The sequence below is a fragment of the Battus philenor genome, unplaced genomic scaffold (assembly GCF_028537555.1).
Source record: "Battus philenor isolate CCGP_79_NKW_IND1 unplaced genomic scaffold, ilBatPhil1.0.hap1 SCAF_15, whole genome shotgun sequence".
NCBI classification, from domain to species: Eukaryota; Metazoa; Arthropoda; class Insecta; order Lepidoptera; family Papilionidae; genus Battus; species Battus philenor.
The window spans coordinates 8,889,354-8,913,072 of NW_027181677.1; the positions used below are offsets into that span (position 1 = coordinate 8,889,354).

General features: G+C 32.7%; 1 protein-coding gene across 1 annotated transcript; it reads right to left on the reverse strand.

Moving 5' to 3' along the window:
- Nucleotides 1-386: 386 nt before the first annotated feature.
- On the reverse strand, nucleotides 387-23,719 carry Itgbn (Integrin betanu subunit). Its single transcript, XM_068761613.1, has 13 exons — nucleotides 23,484-23,719; nucleotides 14,290-14,428; nucleotides 11,664-11,821; nucleotides 10,898-11,063; nucleotides 9,989-10,133; nucleotides 9,544-9,733; nucleotides 8,705-8,826; nucleotides 7,437-7,763; nucleotides 6,316-6,488; nucleotides 4,681-4,866; nucleotides 3,838-4,007; nucleotides 3,055-3,252; nucleotides 387-1,097 (listed from the first exon to the last, which is right to left on the reverse strand). The coding sequence occupies exons 1-13, from the start codon at nucleotides 23,548-23,550 to the stop codon at nucleotides 712-714; spliced, it is 2,427 nt and encodes an 808-aa protein (XP_068617714.1). The 5' UTR covers nucleotides 23,551-23,719; the 3' UTR covers nucleotides 387-711.

The following is a 23,719-nucleotide window of genomic DNA, read 5'->3' on the forward strand; positions in this document are numbered from 1 at the left end:
TTACAGAAAGTTTTAGTGCTGTAAAGAGAAATGAAAGAAGAGTATAAAAAATTACCATTATTAAAATTTTACAATCTATCAAAAATGAGAGGCCATAGTTGATTCTAGATTCGGAGGTGAGATGTGATTGCGATGCGGGACGAACTGTATTTATTTACGTACCACTTATGTTAGATAACTATTTTCTACTAATAAACAAATACTTGAATATGAGAATATAGATATATAATTCAGTACACTTTTACAATCACGTACAAAAAATTATACTGAAATTTTTTAAAAAGTCAAAAGGCCGTAATAATTTTTGTACAGGAAATTTTAATTTCAGTATTAAATTATACAGAAACTTAAATAATAATATTTATGTGAATAAAACTAATATCATTTCTTTTCTACATCTACTTTGTAAGTTAACAATTCTAAGTAAGCAACGACTAGCAGAATGTAATATGTTATATATTCAAAGCTTCTGTTAAATATTATCTATTTTATTAATTTGTCAAAAGCTCTTTCAATTTATAAAATAACACTTAATTACGTTCGTTGTAGACAAACTAAACAGTCTTAGTAAATTACTATTTTTTGTACATCGTGGCAATACACGTTTTTTGTTATGAAACTGTTACGCCAACGAATAATAAATACAAAATAAACAATTATTTTTGATGTTATATTGGTGAATACAAAATGTGAATTTTGTTAAAAATGACTTTAATCATGTTTATCTCTTGGAAAGGATTCGGGCAAACGAAACTCTGTAATAGGAGAAATATACAACGGGTTGAGTTCTTGCATATTTTTTCTGCTTTCTTGTGCTTCTTGTACAAACTTCGCGTATGCACGTCTATCGGATACTATTTGTGCACTCTTTACTCCCATTATCACAACAATACCCGCCGCAATAACGCACGCTATTATTACTAAAGCACTTGTCATTATCTTAGCACTTGTTGGTTGGTAACACTCTTTGGATCTGATCACAATTTCCATAGCAATCATTGCATGTAGACCAGCATAGTATGTATATCTATACTCGCATTCGAGTCCGTTTTCATCTTGACGTAGGATGCACGACGTTTCATATTCATCGGCGTTCGCTACAAAAATCAATAAATTAGTGTTTTCTTTTGTATACATGTAAAAAAATTCAATTGTCAGTAATATTCAAGTGTCAGTAAATAGTTCGTTTAAAAATTAATATTTAGTGCTTTTACTTATGTAATTCAAAATAATCCATAAAAATATTAACTATCGGGTATTAATAAATTCTGAAATGCTTGTTAATCATCATCATTAGAACAGCCCACAGACGACCATTGCAAAGCATAGGCGTCTTCCAAGTATCGCCACGATGATCGGTCATGCGCTGCCCGCGTCCACCGGTCTACCTGGCTGGGAGACAACCAATGCCACATCTACCAGTTCATGATCGTCACTCGAGGACACTTCGCCCCCAACAGCTGTCGGATACACGAGCAATGTGCCACTGCCAGTTAAAACGAGCAATTCTTTGAGTTACGTTGATCACCTAAGTTCTTCTGCGTATCATCTCATTCCTCATCTCACTACGAATGACACTTATGTATATATTTCTAAAGGAATTTGTACATTACAATAATATTTTTGTGAACCTATATAACAGACAATTTTAAATATATAAATGTAAGGGAAGAATATTGTTAATCATTGATAAGTAATAAAAGTCATTGCATACCAAGAAACGAGGATTAGAGTGACTTGATGTGGCATTAATGAACATATGTTCTTGTACCAATTTATCAAAAGCTATTCTTTAAGAACTTTTAATTATTTTTACAATCAGATAAATATTCACGATTTTTTTTGTTTTCACATTTCGAATAAGCAAACATCTCTACTATCAAATATTATTAATAGTTTCCTCCGCCTAAACCTAAGTAGTTAAAAGACAGTAGAAATAATTTTTTAGAACGAGTTTACCATTAGTATCGGTATTTCCGCAGCTTTGAGGTATTTTTTTTTCTTTCTATAGAAAAATTTAATTTATAGACCCCTGTGTTTAACACGTTTATGCTAAAACAGATTGTCATTTCCACTGAGTATTGTTTGAGAAACTTTTTGACAAATTTCTAAAACATCTTTGGTTAGTTTATTATGAGAGTGTAAAATGGCTCATAAGAAAGGCCCTTAATTATTTACAGCTTTCACGTTTACTTTGTGATAAATGAAGTGTATAGACATTGTATACGTTATTCAAAACGGACAAGGTGATCAACGACTGTGCTTTTAACTTTGAAACGTAAGTGTTCTCCTGTGTTGAATTAATAGCTAGGGTATACTCGAAAAGGATATATAACATAGTTAAGTTAACGCGGCACTGTGTACCTAAAAAAAAACACTATAGTAGCACCAAAACCTTTGTACCACGCCTTAGGAATGCACGCGGCGGCATGAGCAGTTTCGGCATGGCCGTCAACGTTCACAGCTAATGGTCTTTTTTCCTCGGCCCCAATTTCGTCGTGATTTCTTAAGGTGCGATACAGCAGTTTTGATACTGCTATAGCAAAAGAGATCTACCGCAAGCTAAACATATTTTAAAAGGCGCTTGGCTATGATTCCATCTGATAAGTCCTTCTTTGGTAAAATGCTTAACCCAGTAAGAAGCATTATGCTCGGTATGGTTTTGCATTATCATTATCTTCCTTTAAAGGTACCCATAAACATAATCTTAGTCATCATTAGAGTTCGTTGCTTGTTTAGAACTTCCAATGGAGCATTTGATAACTAGAATCAGATGCCTACGGTTTTGAAAAACACCATCCTAAGTCATTGATACAATCATTGATACAATTACATGTGCTTTAAGAATCGGATATATATATAACCAAGTTTGAATTCTTTTAGCCTTATAGGCCGAGAGACAGTGATGATACAGTGAATGAGGTGAGTTTGTTTCGATTGAACGATTGTTAAATGACTTACAACTAAAAAAATATGTAACTAATAAGCAGTTTATAACGTAATAATTTGATTATGTAGAAATAATCTTTTGTATATGTGTAATTTTGTATTTACCTTTCTCACCGATACGCTCGCTGACCGTGTAGTTAATGCTTCCTATGTTACAAAGATCGGTACAGCTACTGTTTAAATGGCACAAAACACAAGGCTCGGCGTTGACGCAAAGTGGATTTTCACATGTAGCACACGTTTCGCAGAACGCACCAGTGTACTTGCTTCCATCTTCCTCTGTCACAGAACATTGGCACTGCCCTGAAACACAAATGATTATTTCAGCCGTAAGACATCCACCGCAGGACATAAGTCACCCGCATATTTTTCCAATAGGACAATAGGAAGCGTCCTGCATCGAGCGTGTAAACGAAAATAAACGAAAATCTACAAAAATACATAGCCAGATACATGCATACATGGATGAAGGGTATTCCAGGGACTGGATTTTAGAACGTTTTAAGATTTTTATCAGATTAAAATTCGTATCACTTGCAAAATGATTTTAGTCGAAGATCAATTGCTAGTCAAAATCAATTTTTATACCGGAATCTGGTAAGATTACCTGAATTATATAATCTAGGATTAAGAAAAGATAAATTGAAAGTGAAAATAGATTAACTTAGATACTAGATGACAGACTGTACAAATTAAAATTATATTATATGGACATTTGAATCATCAATTATTTTAACTTTATGAGTAGTAAGCTGCCACCGACTCTGTATGATGAGAAGTGAAACCAGCCAGAAAATCACCACTTGCTCTTTTGAAATGAAATTTAACAATGTTTGATATGTACATTTTAATATCAAACAATTTTTGTTGACAAAAGAAGCTATTTACCACACACGCACTCGCCGTGGCCAGAACATACGAGTTCTGAGCCGGGGGGCAGACAGGCGTCACTTGTGTCAGGACAATCACATGCGTCCCCACGCCAGCCGTCTGCACATGCACATTGACCGCATGCGCACACTCCTCGCTCCACGCCACCACACTCCATCCCGTTGTCTCTATAATACAGTGACCATTATGTGAGGCATCACTTAAAAAAATTAACTCGTCGATATTTTATAAACAACTTACTTCAACTGGTCAATGTGAATACGGCTTTCCAATTCACTGTTTAATTATATAAGTAGTGTTGTTAAGCTGAATGCTACTCTTTTCATTATTTGCGAATCATCATCATCGTTTCAGCCGCAGGCCGTCTTCCGCTGATGCCTATATGCCTCATCATAAATTTCGATTAGAACCGGTTGGAAGAGGTCATCAACCAACGTCTTCGAACGATGTTAATAAGGTCTGTGAATGTTAAGATCTGTCCTTCCTTCATTCATTCTGTCCGGAACCTTAAACCCCAGTGGTCTGAATGATGCTTTATTATCGATTCAACATTTTCCACAGACCGCACAAAATACCAAGGAGCTTTCACCGACCACAGTTAAGGGAACAGCGTAAGCCAACTCTTCACAACCGAGTAGAATCACCAAAACTATTAAAATCGAAAACTATACTCCAATAACACACTGATTCAATAGCGCCCATCTTTGCATCATTATACTTGCAGGCCTCAAATAAATTAAATATTTTAAGTCTCGAGTTCGAGAAAGTTGTAAAAGTCACAAAGGTTCAACATCCAGGAAAAGTAATCAATCGAACGAAGTAAAACAGATGCGGAATTACCGACTAAGCTCGCAAGTCTTGCATTGGCAGTATCGACCGTTAAAGCCGCGGTCACACTGGCACTCCCCACACACACATTCTCCGGCGCCGGAGCATGCGCGTGTTGAGTTTTCACCACGACACTGCTGCATCAGACGTGCTGACGCCGACTCGTCTGAGACCGAGCAGTCGCAAGACGGACCAGACCTAGAAAATTTAATTTTGACATAATTGGTAAAAGGTTTCTTGCTATTGTCTTCGGCGGACTGAGTTAATACATAAACATGCATGTTTAATTAACGTATTTAATAAATATAACGAAGCAATGGTGCGTTTGTTTATATTGGTGGAAGATTTTCAATTTACTTTTGTGAAGTAAAAAACATCGCTATGTAAAGATCTCGCTTCACCGCTTAAAAAACCGACAGTTTTACAAACGTGCGTCGAATATAGTTAAGTACAATTTTTTTAAGTGAAGAAAGCTGACAAATTATGACAAACAAAGAATCAACATAATCGTCAACATGTCAGTCGAGAGGCGCCCACTGTAAGGCATAGGCCTCTCCTAAAAATCACCACGATGACCTCCTGTCCTGCGCTGCGCGCATCAGGCGACTTTCCGCGACATTTACTAAATCGTCGGTCCACTTAATGGGGGACCTACCCCCTAACTGGCCTAAATGATTATAATCACTGAATTAAGGCGCTTCAAAAATTACAAATAAGTAACGAAAAAGTTGTATAAAAAATAACGCGGAGATGATGAAATCGTATAGCACCGCACTGTTATGGATGATCTGTATTTGCCGCTAATTGAACGTCTTGCTCAATTTGTAACATTATTTTAAAATACGTTTTTATTGTGATATACGTTCTTATTAATTTGTATTTAACATGGTGATCATACACAACATTGTGAAAAAAATATATTGTGCACAAGAAACAGTGCAGTGAAATAATAAGTTACACAAGTTTAGAAACGTTTCTTCTTCCGTAACCCAATTTACGTCTTATCATGAAAGCTACGCATATCTTCTGATAAAACATGTCAAATATTATGTAATGTGAACATTGTTTTTTTTTTCTTTAAGTATATATTTTTCTCTTACTTCTTCAAAAAATATTTTTTATATTTCAAAAAATATATAACATTAATTATATATGTGTATTTTTAATCACTCGTAATATTTAGACAAGTGTTTATTATATATTTAAAGTACTAAAATTTCACGTAGACTAGCTTCTTATTTTATTTAAAACAGATACGGCCCTTTGGTAGTTGTGTAACTATAACGTAAAGAGGCCATTTTTATTATTTTGTTTTACTTTGAAGGCTGCATTTGCACCAGGTTTATAAGACTCCATGTACTCCAGGTTTATATGACTCCACTCCACTACATTGTCATTTGTCCGCCTTTCGCACCACGTTGTAGTGTTAAAAATCTCAACGTTTACGACTAGCTTAAATTCTAAGTTCACTTTTGGGAATACGTAATAATCTATTGTTTCTTTTCGAAAAAGCAGTGATAGTTTTTATGTAGTTCCGCATCAATGCTTCATTCTCTAAAGCCACAATGTGTGGTAATCCCGGTAATTTAACTAAAAAGGAAGTGAATACAATGGTATACACAGTTACTTGTGTATTTTGTACGTTACCATCCTTTATTGCATTGGCAAACGCCGCAGACGATGTGCGAATTGAACGGGCACGTCAGCAAAATATTCTTCTGCAGGTCGCCTTCACACTCGCAGCCACATTGCATTTCCACCTCTAGAGTTAGCGAGTCTTGTCCCAGTTGGCTTTCTGATATTTCTATTATTTGGTTCATCTGTAATAAGACTTTTTTTTGCTTTTACTGCTATACTAGAGATATTGGAGACACAAAAAATATTAGTCTTACTGATTCTAAAACATTTATGTGCAATCTTCTAAAAATTACTTGTATTTTTTTAATCAAGAATCATTGGAAATTATATTTGTAAAATTATAACAAATTATAGCAAACTTTTGGAAACATCATATGCAGATTGATGAAATAGTCCATTAAAATAAGTATTAGGAGGACCAGAAAGTAAAGTCGTTTCTGCGTATGTCGTTGTTTGATTGCTATTAGGTAGATCATTACATACTTAGAAGTCGTATACTCGATGGCAAAAGGTTGTTGATAACGAAGGTGAACATATTGTTGATTAGAAATAAAAATTTGTTAAAAATGTAGTCGTGTAATTTTAACTTAAGAAAGCGACATTACTTTCCGGTCCTCCTAATAGTTTAGACATTTACCACGATCCCTTATCTTCATTTACACAAAATGTTTTAGAAGATATTGATAGTGCATAATATTCTGATAATATATAATAAATTTGTAAGTAACAAATAAATAATTATTAAAAATTTAATTAAAGAATAATAATTACCTACTAACTTTTAAAATAGATTAAGGTATGGAGGTAAACAGATTTATTGTTGATCTGAATTTATTTTCAAAATATTTTTTTATTAGCCTAGCGCTGGTTGTGGTTGTTTTTTGTTAAAATTGCAGTTAGTTTTTTATTGCTTTTTATTTTTATTTGGCTTGATTTTTATTGTAATAATATTGGTAGCTAACTATATCGTTCCGAAAACATTTTTTTATTTTGTGTATACTGATGGTCTTTTATTAAACACACATACGGTGTTTTAATATACAAAATTGTGTTTACTAAGTGTTTTTTTCTTTTATCCCACAAGTTCGTGACTACACTTACCGCGTACAAAACAACAGATGCCAACAAACCTTTTTGTACTCCGGGCAAGAATCCAATCTGACATGGGCCTCATAATTCAGGGTCATGCCATATTCGACACCGGTGCAACGCGTCGTCTCAACCATCGGCCCTTTCACTCCGCAGTCGCTAAAGTATTTGACCTTCACCGGGCCTAATTCAGAGTTATCGTTAAAATCGACAACGCTCACTATGTCTTCATAGCCCGTTTTCACAAGTTTCAATATGTTCGAACTATCGCTTTCCAACTTCGCGACGTACGTGTAATCTTCTAACAAGCGGTGCAAGCTGTCGTAGTGGTATTTAACACTTTCCGTTACCGCGAATATAACATTCACCTAAAACGCAACATCGTTAGTCAAAACATGAATGGAAATTGGATTTCTTCATAAACATGACACAATTTTTTAACTAAAAATATAAAGAATTTCGACAATTATATAATTTATTAAGTCTAAGGATAATCGTTGTAGTGTAAATAAAACTAACTAACTCTTGAATAGCGTAGAACTCTTTCGTAGTTAAAAACCAATTACGCCATAAAAATTTGTTTTGATTTATTATAGTCATACAACATTTAATGTTCCTAAAATTTGCATTAAATATTTTTATGTATTCCTATTTTAATTAATTATATTGATCAAATGTGTGGAAAATGTTAAAAAAACGTTATCGTTTAAAAAAAATATTTTTTTACTATCCCATATATAACTAAAAAATGTGGACAAAATTGCCAAACTGTACACAGATTGTATGTGAAAAAGGCGCTAGTAAAAAGTTGTTTAGTTTTTTTGGTTTAACAATTTTTCTGAAATAAGACGCATATGCTACTTTTTATTTCTGAATAATTATTATATAGTATAATAATTATTATATTAGTTATCCCTCAACATATATAAGGTACCGTATATATTTATATGCATATAATAAAAAGGGTTTATTTTAATATAACAAACAGTCACTATAATTTTATTTTTTAGTACGTATTAACTAACTCAGGCAATTTAATTAATATTAAAAAAAAATATTTACATATTTATAAAGATTACACGTTGCGGTATTTTTATGTACATATTGTTTGTTCTTCTTTATACGGCATAATAAAAAAAATACTATGAATGTATAGTATTTATAAAAACGTATTTTCCTGTTTGAAAAATTTTACACATGTTACGGTTAGCGTTCAATGTAAACAGAGTTCAGCAATAGTATGTTTATTTAAAGCATTTACGTAATGCATGCGTTCTAATCTAGTTCAGCAGACAAAGAAAATATTTACCTTGTACTTATCTAAAAGTCGGTACACTTGCGCTATGGAAGGGTAGTCGTAAATGCTCGCTTCGGCGTAATAACCATTTTCATTCAGGTGACACATTTCGTCATTTCTTAGCGTAGCACCACCTATGAATAAAAAGACTTCACATTACAAGTATCGTGTACTTGAGTCTACAGTCGGCGGTTTGCATATAATTAAATAAGGTACTCCTAGCCGAACCAATGAAGTGTGAAGAATCGAAATTTAAAAGTGACATTTTTAAAAGCAAGCTCTCAATACAATAGAACTATGTAGAAGGTATAAATATCAATGGAAACAGACATTTTACCCAATTATAAATCTGGAATGTGTAATTAAGTTTACGGTTAACTCTGTCGAAACATCAGTGTCAACAAGTACAGTATGAGATACATACCAACAATAAACAGATTTTTCAAACTATAATATTGATCGAATACACATTTCTGTAGAACATTTCGACTGTTTTAAACATTTCTCTTATAATATTATCCGTTGTTATGCCTCGGAATAATCATTTAATAAATTTAAAAAGTTCGTTTAATAAAAACGGGTTTAAAACATTCCTGGGTTAGTGTGAAGGGTTTTTACGTGGTAATAAAGCTTGACAATGAATTATTCTAACTGCTGTATTAAGTATACTTGTAAAAGTAATAACTTTATAAAGTTAAGGATGTAATATAGTCATAATAAAATAGCTTAGTTTACAACTATTTTCTATAAACTTAGGCTTTTGTCGAAATGTTCTCTTAACGCATAAAAGTAATATTATTATTGATTCAAATAAGAAAATGAAGTGATCGAATTGTCGGATAGTTATTTACCAAGCTTGCCATCACCAGCCGTGTGCATGAGGCCATCCGTGAGCAGTATGACAATCTTCCGGCTCTGCGCAGACCATCCCACCTTACTCCCACAAGCTATAGCTTGCACCAGCGCCTCTAATTGCGCCTCCGCGTTGTCCAAGTTTGCGGTGACCGAACTACTGTTCACGTGCTCTATGAACTCGTTCACCTATAGCGAACTTTTATTTAATATAAATATACAAATTATACTATCAGCATAATTACAACCATAGGACGTCCATTGCCTTCCTCCATAGATTTCGAATAGGACATTATAGAAGCCGCTTACATCCACATATATACATATTAAATTATTTTCGATTTTGGTTCAGTATTTAAACCAAAACATAAATGCATATACGAGAAAATATATAAGAGTATTTCATATTTCTGTAGGTTTTAAAGATTTTTTAAAAGAAATTACCTTGTTTGTTAATGAGAGGTGATGTCTATAGCTATATGTAGCCTCACAAGCTTCCTGTTCAACTGAACAGGGATTGGCAAGCCGACGAGGATCAACGCTTACGTACGGCATCAGAGGTTTCTCCGCAAAACTGCCAAAACCAAGCCTGATGAACAAAGAAAAGGCGGTTATCATAAATAATGAAAAGCATATTTATTATAAATAATTTTATTATTGGAAAAATACTAAAAAATAATAATAAGACTTTGTCTTTATACTCTTTTTAAAAGATTTCTATTCTGTAAAGTACAGGTTTCCTGGTGTTTCTTTTGCTATTTCTTCTCTCAACGTTCTCCGATGTGGTTGTAATATTAGCCAGGCAATTGCATCCGATTAAGTAGAAATTCGGGCCTACCTTGAGTCGGAATGCTAACGTGTCCTGAGTGACAGCTCAAGCCTAGGTCCCCTCGCGGTGGTCCTTCACCAGATCTCTCCATAGGGAACCTATCCGTATCCGCCTAAGCGATCTAAGAACTTAGTAGCTTCTAAATACGGTAATTTAAGTATGAAATTATGCTGATTTTATTTTCGGATTAACTTCTGTATTTACACCAGATCGAGAAGTAAATCTATGCGAATATTTAAAAAAGCTTGGAAGTATATTTTCGGATTGACACTTACTGATTTTTCTATCTTGGAATTTGGTAATGCTTAAAAAAATAAAAATTAAAACTGTTCCTAAATGATTTCTTCACTGGTGAAGATTGATTGTCTTAGTAAAAATCGACTTCCCGAGATTGTGCTACGATCACTAGAAACTAATTGTATGGAGCAAACGAAGGGGTTTAAAAATATATAAAATAAACGCACAAAAACCTATTTAAATTTTTTAAAGCCATAATATACATACGATAAGTTAAAAATGCAAACCTGAAATTATCAGTAAGATTTTTCAATAGCGTTGGTAAATCATCACGTAAAGACACGAGAGTTTCCTTATCATCTTTCATTGACCACGTCAGATCCATGAGGTAATATAAATCTAAGGGATAATTTTTCGCAGGCCTGTATGAAAATTTGATTTTCCGAGTTTCTCCTGTGAAAAAAGTAAAAATTAATATTTACTTTAATGTATTACGCACGTATCGGCAGATTTGACATGTTTTTCAGGTTTCAGACGAGGGTTCTTTGATTTCTTTATAATTTTTAATTTTTAGATTGGAGACCACGGGCGGGCCTGAGTAGGCCCTCTAAAAGGTGGACTCACGAAAAAATGGAAATTAGCGAGAAACAGGCAGCGCAAGCGCAGTCATCGTGGGGTCATTTTAAACACTAAATGGCTACAAATGCCACGAACAAAAGCCTAAATGTCTTTAATAACAAAAAAATCACTCTTAAGAGAATGTAGTTTAAATTTACGAAAAGGACAACATAAAATGTACTTTTAGTGTAATACCTAATGAGATATAGAGATCTTTCACTATGTTTTTGTTCTTGGTACCTCTGAATTTCTTGTGTGAAACAGTATTGTTTTTTAAAAAATGAAAATGCTGATGCAATTATTTTTTTATTATCAAAATACATATAATAAGCTATTCCTGTTACAAATCATTGTTTACAAGGAATAGGGAGAATTCTATATTTCATTTTATTTGTTGCAATAGTAGACGAACGATGAATATAATAAATTACTTACGAGGTTTTAGAGAGAACTTAATTCTCTGTGGTTGTATTTGAACGACAGCCTCATGGACGCCGGGCTGCATGTCTTGCAATGAACGATTCTCAGCGACGCTCCAGACTGGCTTCTCCGGTCGCTCAATCATGCCTTGACTGCATCCAGTTGATACTAAGCTACAAAAGCAGTTTTATATTATTTAATAAGTAATAATATGATTTTGAATTGATTAAAAAGCTATAAGAACAGTTATCCGTTTAGATCTGTAAAGATAATTAAAAGTGTTATATATTTTATAACCAATAAACATTATTAAAAAAATTATAAACATAATCGCACAGTTTTTTAATATTTGTATTAATATTTTTTTAATATCATTAAACGTATATACATACCATCAACATATACCTATAAACAACATGCCATAAAAGTTATGGTTACAAAATAATTGGGATTTTACTGCATAAATTTACTCCACAAGCCAATAGCCGTCGCACGACCCAATAAGTACAAGTTTCCACGGAATTTTGCAGTAAAATCTTTCGCAATAAGTGACGATATAAAAACTAATTGTAACATTATCCACACTTGCGCCTTCATTACTGGACGTACATTAACAAAAGCCGTGTCTCAGTTGGACTCAAATTTAAGAACAACATGCTTTTGTTCAAAGGAGCATTTGATTATCGATTGAATGATAACATTAACCAACTCAGCGTGCGTCGATATAAAAAGGCACCATTGAAAAGTATTCTCGTGTCTCGTCTACGTCACGAATCATGATCAATCACGAGATGTCTTGATCACTCAGTGGGCGGGATTGAATCTCGGTCAGAGAACGTGGGAATACGTAAAGATTGAAATGCTTTGATGTATATAGCGTGCGCTGAGCTTTTGCCTTAACGCGCATCAAATTAGGTTTATTATTTGTTTATAGTTTTATACGACATCGCGGAACCATAAACTCGAAACCAATTAAAAAACAAACATCTTAAAATAATAAGATTTTTTTAAAAACTATAGCTTATTAGGTAAAACCAACTTCATAAGTTTGATATTAGACAATAAGAAAAATAATAATAAATTTTCAAGGAATTTAATCTTTTTTAAAAAATAACAACACGACGTTACAACTGCAAAATAATTCTATTATTGTGTGTAAAACATATATACACGCAGATTGGTTATAGGTGTAAAAACTTTATAAAGTAATCACTCAATAACTCTAGCAGTATATAGTCGGTCGGAGTGGAGAGTACACGGTCGGATTGTAAACAATAATTAATTTTTATATGAAGCAATCGGAATTTCGAAAACGTTTTTTTTTGCTATATTATCATAACGTTATATAGTGTTTCTGAAACCATTTGTTTTTGGATAGGTTGTACCATACATTAATTGACAGCAAAAGAGGCTGCACCTATAAATAAATAATCACCCTCTTAAAAACATAATAATCTTCACCGTTATTATCAATTTCATTATGAAATAGTTCAATGTGCCTGATTTATACCAGTCTTCCACAATTACGTTTTACATTTGGCTTTCATCATAACCAAAATACTAACAAACAAACGATACTCAGCGCGGAAGTTCTCTCTGAGTCAAAGGTTATCTTAAACTTGTACCTTTGAAGTTCAGTTCTACTTTCGTTTGAAACATGGTGTAACTTTGATATATTAGATTCTATCGTAAAACGTGTCAAGTAAGTCACGGATGAAAATTATTACGATAATGTAACGTTTTTAGTCACGTTACCTTTCCTCCGAATTAGTGGATGATAAAATGGAAACCATCTGCATCTCATTAAAATGCATTTGCCCATTTATCTTTTGTCATACGTGTGTTAAACCAACAGTTAGTTTTCAAAGGTTCTTTTACTGGTTTAAAACGATACCTGTTATTTTGTCCCTTTACTGTTATTTTTGATAACAGAGGAAATTCACTTAAAACTGTCACAATAGTTTATCACAATCGTATTATTTAAATGCACTTATATTGGGAGTTACCTAAAACTCAATAAATCTATTTTCTATAAACCAAATAATTAATAGGCATCAAACAAACAACAACATATCTGCACATACTTACATAATTAATCTAAAGAAATAAATTCATCGTAGGTAATTTTTTATTGATTATTATGCCGTTATTCTCCCGACTGTATTACTCAAAGACATTGCCCATCTTCACGTGTTGTTCGTACTTAATTTTTTATAAGAACAACTTTCATCTATAGTAGTAGCAGCAACAAATATTCTCAACGAGTATTTATTTTTAATATTTTAATATTTACTGCGATGCCTTTTTTCCTTGTTTTTTTATATGCAAGTTAAATATATACTAGATATACTTACTTATATACTATTTTCTTACATTTTAAAACATTTTTTTAGTCTCATAAATTCTCTAATATTTTTTTGTTAATTGATGAAAATGGGCAGCAATATTATAACATTTTCTTTTGGTCGTGTTGTAGATGCAACTAACATATTGATAATATTTGTTATTATACGAAAACATCTTTTACATTTTTCTGGATCTATCTTAATTCATAACTTTAAAAATCGGTCGAAAGTCCTACAACTTATTTAGTACTTATAAAAAAATATCTTTAATAGCCGCATTTAGTTTCATAGCAGACCTCACGTCATCGTTACATCGCGGGGCTGCACTGCTGTAGTAGGGATCTGCACACCAGCGACAGTGAGCCGCAGCCGAAAGACACGCACCGCACTCCTGATGCTCGATGCACACCAACTTGTTCAACAACTGATCCTGCACTGCAAGCAAAACGAGAAAACTTTAGAATGAAGCATCTTTTGTTTCTTCATCACGTCAGCCGACAGACGCTCATTGCATGTTTACTGAGTTTTGAAATATAAAATGATATCGTGCTATTGCTCATAACTTTAACAGCGACAGCTTTTAATCGAAACACTGTAGTGCTAACATACGACGATATACCAATGTAAAATCAAATTGATCAATACAAGAACTAAGAGTTGCACTCATTGGATTATAACGTAAATCATGATCGTTGCAGCCGACATATGCCCACTTTAAGGCATATGCCTCTTCCAAACACCGTTATGATGCTACCCGAAACGAACGACCCTCCGCGACCTGATATATGTTACGTCGTCTTGTCGGTGTCTAAAAGCTCGAATTGTTTACGTTCATTGATATATTGACGAATTTTGCTTTAAACATTCAATTGTTTTTATAAATAGATTTTTAGAATAGTTTTAAATTATACCAGCTACATTAGAAGCTGACAAATTATTTGGGAACCCATCAGTAGTACATTCTTCACTCTATAAATTAAAATGGATCGCCAAATACTGCTAAGTGCGAAATTGTAAAACTATCAAGATAATTACTATTAATAAGAAGATATTAATAACTATTTTCTATCACATTTTAATTAAAGCATCAGGAAGATTCTTGTGAAGTCAAAAAATGGATAAATACCGAAATCAATTGTAAAACAATACATTTTTTCCTACACAAATCACAGAATTAAGTAAAAAAACCCTAGCAGTCAAAGATAAAAATAGGCCTTTTAGATGGTAAATAATCAAAAATCAAAATTTAAAAAAAATTACTATGTGTACATAATAATTATATTACTTGTCTTACAATGTACGAAATTTATAACTTATTTTACAATTACTTATTTGACAACTTTATAATTAAAAGCTTATTCTAAAAAACATTTCAATTATTTTTTTTCTCCTGAAAGGCAGGAGGCAATTTTTTGACGGAGCGAAGTCTGTCGGGGCAGCTAGTAACACAATTAATATACCTAGTTTGACAATACAGTAGAACACCTGCCTTCTGACAAGTAAGCCACGGTAGGGGCGTGGGTGTGAGACTACCATTACCAGGTCATAGATCTCATGCGCACGTCGTTGTATGTGTTTATTACTTTGAGACATACATACCGTCATGTCGCCTCTACCATGATCTCAATGACCTTCAGACATTTTTTTTGCTGTTGTCTTTATTATGCTAATTTTTGTCCTAAGTAATGTTTTAATTTTGTAATGTAAGCGCACTCTTAACACTACTTTACAAAAATCACTCGTTAGTTCAAAAAAGTAGACGATTTGTTTGCTACAAAAAAGTACAAGAGAGCTTTTCTGGCAATGAAAAGCCCTCTTTTACTTTTTTATTATTTACGAAGCACTATTTTTTACGAAGATGTCGAACAAATTACATTGAAAAATCACTAACGAAACCATAAAATGCTTAAACTTTCCTTTACAAAAAAATCTCTTTTAACTTATCAATTTTAACAAAATTTTATTTTTTTTCATTACTTTGGAAAAGTTCTCATTACACTTTACTTTTTTTTATAACTAAACACATAAAAATTTAAGATTTATATTAACAAAACACAATCTTAATTATAAGAGTGTCGGTAAACCTGTTACAAATATATATAAATGTTATATAGCATAGTTAAATGAGATATACCAACGTAATCAAGTACTACTAAATACCTTACGTATAAAATGTTCACCAGGACTGTTTGTAGGTGCCGAGCTTACGAAATGTATTTACGTCTATCGATGTGGATAGTCTAGTGAACTTAATGCAGGTACATTAAAATTAATTGCATGTATTAATAATGTTAAAGGCGGCATTAGTATTCTAAAAGGATAAGGAAGTAGGGCCATAACCAAACTATTATTTAAATACACGAACGCGGTACATAGTACTGTTAATTATTTGCATTTATTTGAAAATGGTCAGCTCGCGTCTAAACCGGAAACTTATAACAGTACATTGTCAGTTCTTTTAACAATAAAAGAAAAACATCCGATTTTTTTTAAGTGGTTTTATTATAATTCAAAAATTTAATCCGTAGGTTGAGTATGACATAGGCCTTCTCCAAAGATATCTATGGGGCATATAACTTAACCACCATGCTTGGCAGGCGGGTTGGCGATTAGTGTGGTATTATAGTAAGCAGAGGACGCTGCTGACTATCCTCTGGAAACTTATTTGTAAGTAGTGGCAATCATATTTAATTAATGCACAAATTATGAATTATATAAGATTTGATTTCCGATAAGCGAACCCACAACCTACGATGTCAAGTCTCAAACCTATACAGGTAGGCTACCACTGCTTATAGGCGGGATTACATGTATAGTCCCGCTTTTTTTTTCGATTGATTAACAATATTTAATTACATATGTAATTATACTGCGGTAACCCTTAGTAGACAAACGTTAAGAATAATTAGCAAAATTATGATTATGAACATTATCTTTGATCCTATTATAACAGGCATTGTAATATTGACCGTAGAATAAATTACTAAATACATTACAACACTAAATCGAGTGATTCACAAAATTTGTTTATGTTTCTTGTATTTACATTGTTTATATAACACTTCCTTGGAAAATCGCTAATGTTTATGTGAAAATACAATACTGTTTCATACATTTAATAGAGATAAATCTTCAATGTATGCTCGCTAAATGCCTCGCTGATTAAGAAATTGCGATGGATCGTAAAAAATTCAAGTAAGCTCTACCTAAAGCACAGGATTAAAGAGAAGATAATAGTAAACTCGTTACTTTTTTAATGAAAAACCTTTTCAGCATATCCGCATCTAATTGAGACAGTACTTTACTCAGATGATAATTTAATATGATTGCTAAACTTGACGTCCACCCATATGAATATCTCTTTAAATATCTTCCCAACATATATGTAGAAAAATTATCAATAAAAACATATAAAGAAACAGATTGTTTCGAGTATCGGTGATTTTAGTGTTACGGAAACCACTGTACCGTGCGTTAGAAGCTTGCGCGGTGTAGTGCCGACAGAGGCAAAAAAACAAGAGCGACAACGCCACATGCATCGTGTAAATTTGGTGTTGCAATAAAGATGTCCGTAATATACAGCTATTCATGGATATAACTAATATGAAATATGTCTCGCTTCTCTTTAAAGAGATTTGTATGACAACAGTATGATTAGTACATGGTTACCAAAAATAGTACATTAAAAAGTAGGTTTAATTAAAATTATTGAACTTTTATAATACATCGAATATCAGCAAACTGAGGTATACGTCATTACTAAATAAAGCAAACGAATAGCTTTTAGCGCGTTGGAACATTTATATGAACTAGACGATTCCACGCACGTAAATATTTTGCAGCTATTTCTCAACAGTATATGAAGAATATTCGCGTATACTGGAGATATATTTATACTTTACTGGCAGATCTTTGTTAAAGTTAACTGCCTGGTAAAATGAGTTATCTCCAACATGACCTACATTACGAAAGGTAACCGATGGAGATATGGAAAACGGATTTCATCTATAAATAGTCATGCGCTGAACTAGTGGAGAGTTGAATTACCTTTGGCGTATGGTTAAATTTATTTTAAAAAAATTATTAAGTTATATTTCTATGTTTATATCACATAGTTACTCCATAAAGTTTAATAAAGAAAAATGACTAAAAGAATTGAGTAAATTATGATTACAACATATAAAATAAAAATAAACAAAGCATAAGCTGCTCGGTTCGTCATTACTGACTTCACAATTCATGTACTAGGTGGACCAGAAAGTAATGTCGCTTTCTTAAGTTAAATTCACACGACTACATCCTTAACAAATTTTTATTTCTTATCATCAAAATATAAACTATATACACTTGGTTATCAACAACCTTTTACCATCTATTATACGAATTTTCAATGCCGGAGCGGTAAAATCAATCGGTTTTTCTGTAAAATACGTCGACAGAAACGACATTACTTTCCGGTCACCCTAATACATATAAGCATTGCCAGAGTAACTTGTAAGAGTTTTTCATTAACAATTGACTTTTAAATGTTGTATTAAAAAAGATTTTAATTAATTCATAACGATTATATGGATAAATTTCAAGAATAATTAAACATGTATGACATTATCATCATTTCAGCCATTGGACGTCCATTGCTTTACATAGCCTTCCCCTTTGGAAAGGTGAAAGGTTGGGAACGGAACCTTATCAAGGTCGACCGTCAACTTTGTGGGCGGGCGTTCTACGCTGCACATGTCGGTCCGTTGCCTCCATTCCAGAACCTTAAGGCCCCCGCGGTTATCTTTTCTGTGCTCTAGTAATCTGCCCACTGTCACTACATTCAGCCAATCCGATGGACTATGTGGGTTACCCTCGTTTGTCTATGGATCTCCTTATTTCTGAGTCGATCTCGTAGGCAAATCTGAGCATAGCCCACTACATGATTCTTATGTCGCTGTGTGCTTTTCAATAAGGCTTAGAAAGATATATACGTAATGTTTATTTTTGTTGGCGATCATATAACTACAAAAGCAGAGTTAATATTTTTAATACAAAACCCTCTCACATATAATCAATGTATTAGATAAATGTATTTCCAATTCGTAATACAGTATGTTAAGTTATGTATGACATTAAATGTCACATTAGCATGAAATTAACGCTTACGTCATAAGTGTCTGACAACTTTAACAAAGAGAATCATATCCATAGCTCAACACTGAAAGGTTGAGTTAACGTACAAAAATACGTCACCCCGGAATTGGATCGGCCATCGCTTTTTGGTGTAGCACTCGTGTTGACACAATTTATGTAGGCGGTAACGAGATTATCGGTCACGCTATAAATTATACCAAGATATATTTATATAATACAAATGTGCATTAGTGGATATTTGCTGTACGTAAAGACTTAACTGGAGAATTATAAAAAAAAAGATACAGCACGGATAAGAATTATCAAGTACTATAAATAAGAGGGGCCATAAAAAAGATCACGAATATTTTTTTTTATGAAACAATCGAAGGAATGTAATTAATTTTTTTCTTTGAATCATGTCTACCAGATATTTGGGAACAATGTTCTAAACGACACTGAAAATTTTCTAAAAAACGCCTGCAACTTTAAGCTATTGAAACCGCCGCTGTTTGTTCTCGAATGTTGTGCTTTAAATTCAATTAATGATATAAAAAAGTTGCAATAAAAGACTATTCTGAAGATGTCGTCATAGACAATTAATCATAAGGTAAATCTGGACTACGTGGTGGTATTTCTCTTCTATGTTTGCATTAGATATGTGCCAAGTGGTTCTGTTTTGCTAGAACCAAGTCAAGTCATTGCTCTTGAAGCTTTGTTTGCAAGAAGTTATATATTGAGCATAAGTGAACTTTATTATGGCCCACCATTTATTATAAAAAATATAAATTAGCGAAGTTATTTATTATAGTTCAAAACAATAGTGCAAGAATACTAAATAAATACAACTACACCGTCTCGTTAAGGTTACTGCTAATTTTCAGCTAGCTTAAAAATAGCGATATACCAATTAAAACTTTAAAAGCCTACAAAAACAATATATTTATATGTGTATGCAGATTATGAAGCTATGCAGCTTAAAGTTATTGTAAACAAATTTAATTCGCACTATTTTTATCATAAAAAACAAAACAATTTTCTTCATTTTCATAAAACAGCTGCGTCTTATAAAGTAAGTAACATATGTGTAGCACGCGTCTATCGAACGTTGCGATGAAAAACAAGCAAGAAATGGTTACAGAACGAATTGACGGCATCGATTGCACGCGCCCAGCAATTACGAGATCTGTTAAAAGATTCGTCTGTGTTTATTAACGCATTAATAACATGCTAAGTTGTACAAGCATTGTAACAATTTAGATGTAAGTACAGTGAGAAGAATAATATGATTATGGAATAGGTGATTTCTATTTATTGTTATACAGGATGATTACTTATAGGTGTGTAAAAGCTTTATACTAATTTAAATGTATAGCTACTATTTTTTTTTCAGCAAAAGACTAATGTTTTTAAAAATATTTTTAGTAATCCTGTATAAAGTGGCCGCTCTGAAATATGTTATATTAATTTACTTTTACGGCTCAAATGCCACAGGCCCCATACGTAGTAATCCTCATTTAACCTATTTCCTTACTATGTTATCAATACGTTATTTATTATTTCTAAAACCACTGAGTTTCGAAGAGGCTGTACCATGACTCAATTGACTACAAATGAGGAGTACATTGATTTTTAAGCTTTTACACCTGTTTCCTATCAACCTGTATAATAAATAGAAATTATCGGTAGTAATGTAGTGTACTTCTGACACCAAACATGAATGTAACTCTCAATAGGTCAATATACCCAGAGTATGAATAAGTTTTTCACGAATGTTCTTTTTCGGACGCAGTCTCGACGTGGTCACTGGACGATATTTATTGACTTTCTTCACTTGTTTTGTCAAAATCCCATCCGTGTCAAATAAAAAGGCTTTCGTACTTTCCACAGGTACCATCTATAATTGTTTTAAAGATAAGTTTATCGTACCTGTCACTAAACTTTATAACAATATTAGTAATTCCTTTGTAGGCAACTGTGTACCCTTTTGAAACAATCTCTCATAATACGCGCCAGAATTATCTGACATTGAATTTCAAAACTCATTAGATTTAACTAGTTAATCCTACTATAAGCTTAAGCAGCGCAATAATATCACTGCCGGGTGAATAAAACATAGTAATTATCTTAATTTCACAATACATCTTAAAGCACTTACGTTTAGTAGAAAAAAACATTTTGGTACTAAAAGAAAACATTTTCTTGTAGTAGTACTAGTTTTTTTTTTGTGTTTATCATATCTGCTTTTTACTATATAATATCGTTGTGCGTGCTAATTTTTTCCAATAATTGGTTCATAAATGTTTAAAGAGTTTAATAAAAAGGTTAAACGAATTATAAACATACAAGTATCTGCTATCAATTGGACTATTATTCAGATATACAGATGTCCATGTATCGTATTACATTGATAGTTAACATTCTATAACAGGAATTTAGTTGTTTCGTAGTTACTTGTATATATCTATAGTATATTAATGCCATATATATATATATATATATATATATATATATATATATATATATATATATATATATATATATATATATATATATATGAATTTGTTTTTCTTTTTTATTTATTAAGAACTTTTTTGTGCACCATAGGCAATAGAGAAAAAAAAAACAATTTATATGGTACAAGAGGCGGTCTTATCGCTTAAAGCGATCTCTACCAGACAACCTTTGGATGGAGACGAGAGACATGAAAAACAGGGCAGCTTTAGAGTATTAATGAAGAGTAGAGTGCGTACATTACTATATACGTATATATATATACGAGTATATATATGGGCCATGTAGAAATTGGTTTTTATGAAAGACCGTCAATTGTGAACAGTAATTACAGATATTTACACCTTTTTTAACTTTTTTATTTTCAACATAACTTACCCTATAATGTAAAACCAATAACAAATGATATATTTATGATTGGTATTCAGTGATTTAATTTAAATATTGGAACATGTATTAATTTATTCATATATTATAATATACTTATAGCATCATTTACAGAGTCCAATTATATACGTCATGACATATGACGTCATGTCAGGTCTGAACGAATCCTGATCTGCGAAGAGCCTTATAACATACGTAGATGTATTTTTTAGTTGTCTCTTTCACTATATCCTTAATACAGTAGTAGAGCAATTCGTACCCAAGCTTTATTATCACTTAAAAATATTAACGTATAAAATTTAAAAAATTATAAGATGTCTAAAGGAGAATGTCTTTGATTTGGTATACATTGTGATACGTAAATGACACATAAATAAAAATTTCGTTTAGGATTTCAATAAAAATGCGCCCCTTGCCTCAAGCTACCTTTGTCTTATTATAGAAGTGCTAAACCTTTCTTTAAAAGAACAACAAAATTTCTACCTTCTCCGGAACACAAACCCGAGACAATTGGCAGTCTACGTTCTCTAAACCTTAATTTCATACAAAACAAAATATTTGTTAATTCACGATTAGTGCATATCTTGATACATATCAACATCTCCTTTATATGCAATAAAAAAAATAATATAATACATTATGCAACATAGTAAAAGTATCGGAATCCGTAAATAGCATCGGAAAACAGCAAACGTCTTGCACGTCATGGCAAATTTAACTACTATACTTACTATTCATTTCACTTACTTTCGTGGAAAAATAATTCACTTGGAAGTACCTACAATGTTGTAATAGTCATACCTGACTAAATTGTAACGTACAAAACAATGTGAACAAAACAATACAATTTTAAATTGTATAAAAACTAGCCGTATCCCGAAGAGACGACGATCAGTAAATAGATTAGACACCGGTTGAAGAGAGTATAAATTCTTACATTTCCCTTTTCAGAATAAAACTGTCATTCCTATTGGGGATTTATTCTATTTCTGAAACAGTCGTAACAGGTGGGATACGGCGCTATGCAGCGGTGCTGTTATTTCATTTTATATACACGCAGACTTTGTATAAACTTATGCTTGATGCATCGTGGTCTGATAAGAAACGCAAATGTTTCATGTTACTTTTAATCGAAACATTCACATAAAGACTTGATCATAATTATGGTACTATAAAGACTAAAAAGCTAAACACAGGCTTTCTATCGGTCCTCTTGGAAATTTACGGAGGAGGCCTAGGCCTAGCAGTGGACGTTTTACGGATAAAATGATTATGATGCGATGAAGGCCTTTAAAATTAAGGATGATAATTTGATACTATTATTTTGGTAAAGTATATTAATGCCATGTTCTTTTATATAAAATTGTTTAATAATAACATCTTATCTACAATTAACTGATAGTTTCGCTTCATACCTTTTATGAAGTTGTATTAAAATTGTGGAAATATGAAATCATCAGGATCACAAACTCACCTTGTGTAGTAGTAAATCCGATAAACACACACAAATAGACAATTGAGAGCACAGATTTTCCGAACATGATCGTTTTGGGATCACATACAGGTTGGATATTCGCACGTGTGTGAGCCAACTGGTATTGCGCGATCAGTTCGCGATGAGTAAGTGATAAGGGCTGATAAGGCGATAAGGGGCGGCGCGGGCAACGCGCTCGAGGCGCGTTCGCTCGCGCCTACGTCTCGACGCGCCGA

Bases quoted from the DNA above. Each gene is read 5' to 3' on its own strand.
- Itgbn (XM_068761613.1), bottom strand. From the start codon at position 23,550: ATGTTCGGAAAATCTGTGCTCTCAATTGTCTATTTGTGTGTGTTTATC. The intron at 6,489-7,436 runs GTTTGTTGGCAT...GTCTTATTACAG, and splicing joins CTTGCCCGGAGTACAAAAAG to ATGAACCAAATAATAGAAAT. The intron at 4,008-4,680 runs GTAATTCCGCAT...ACTGTATTATAG, and splicing joins AAGACTTGCGAGCTTAGTCG to AGACAACGGGATGGAGTGTG.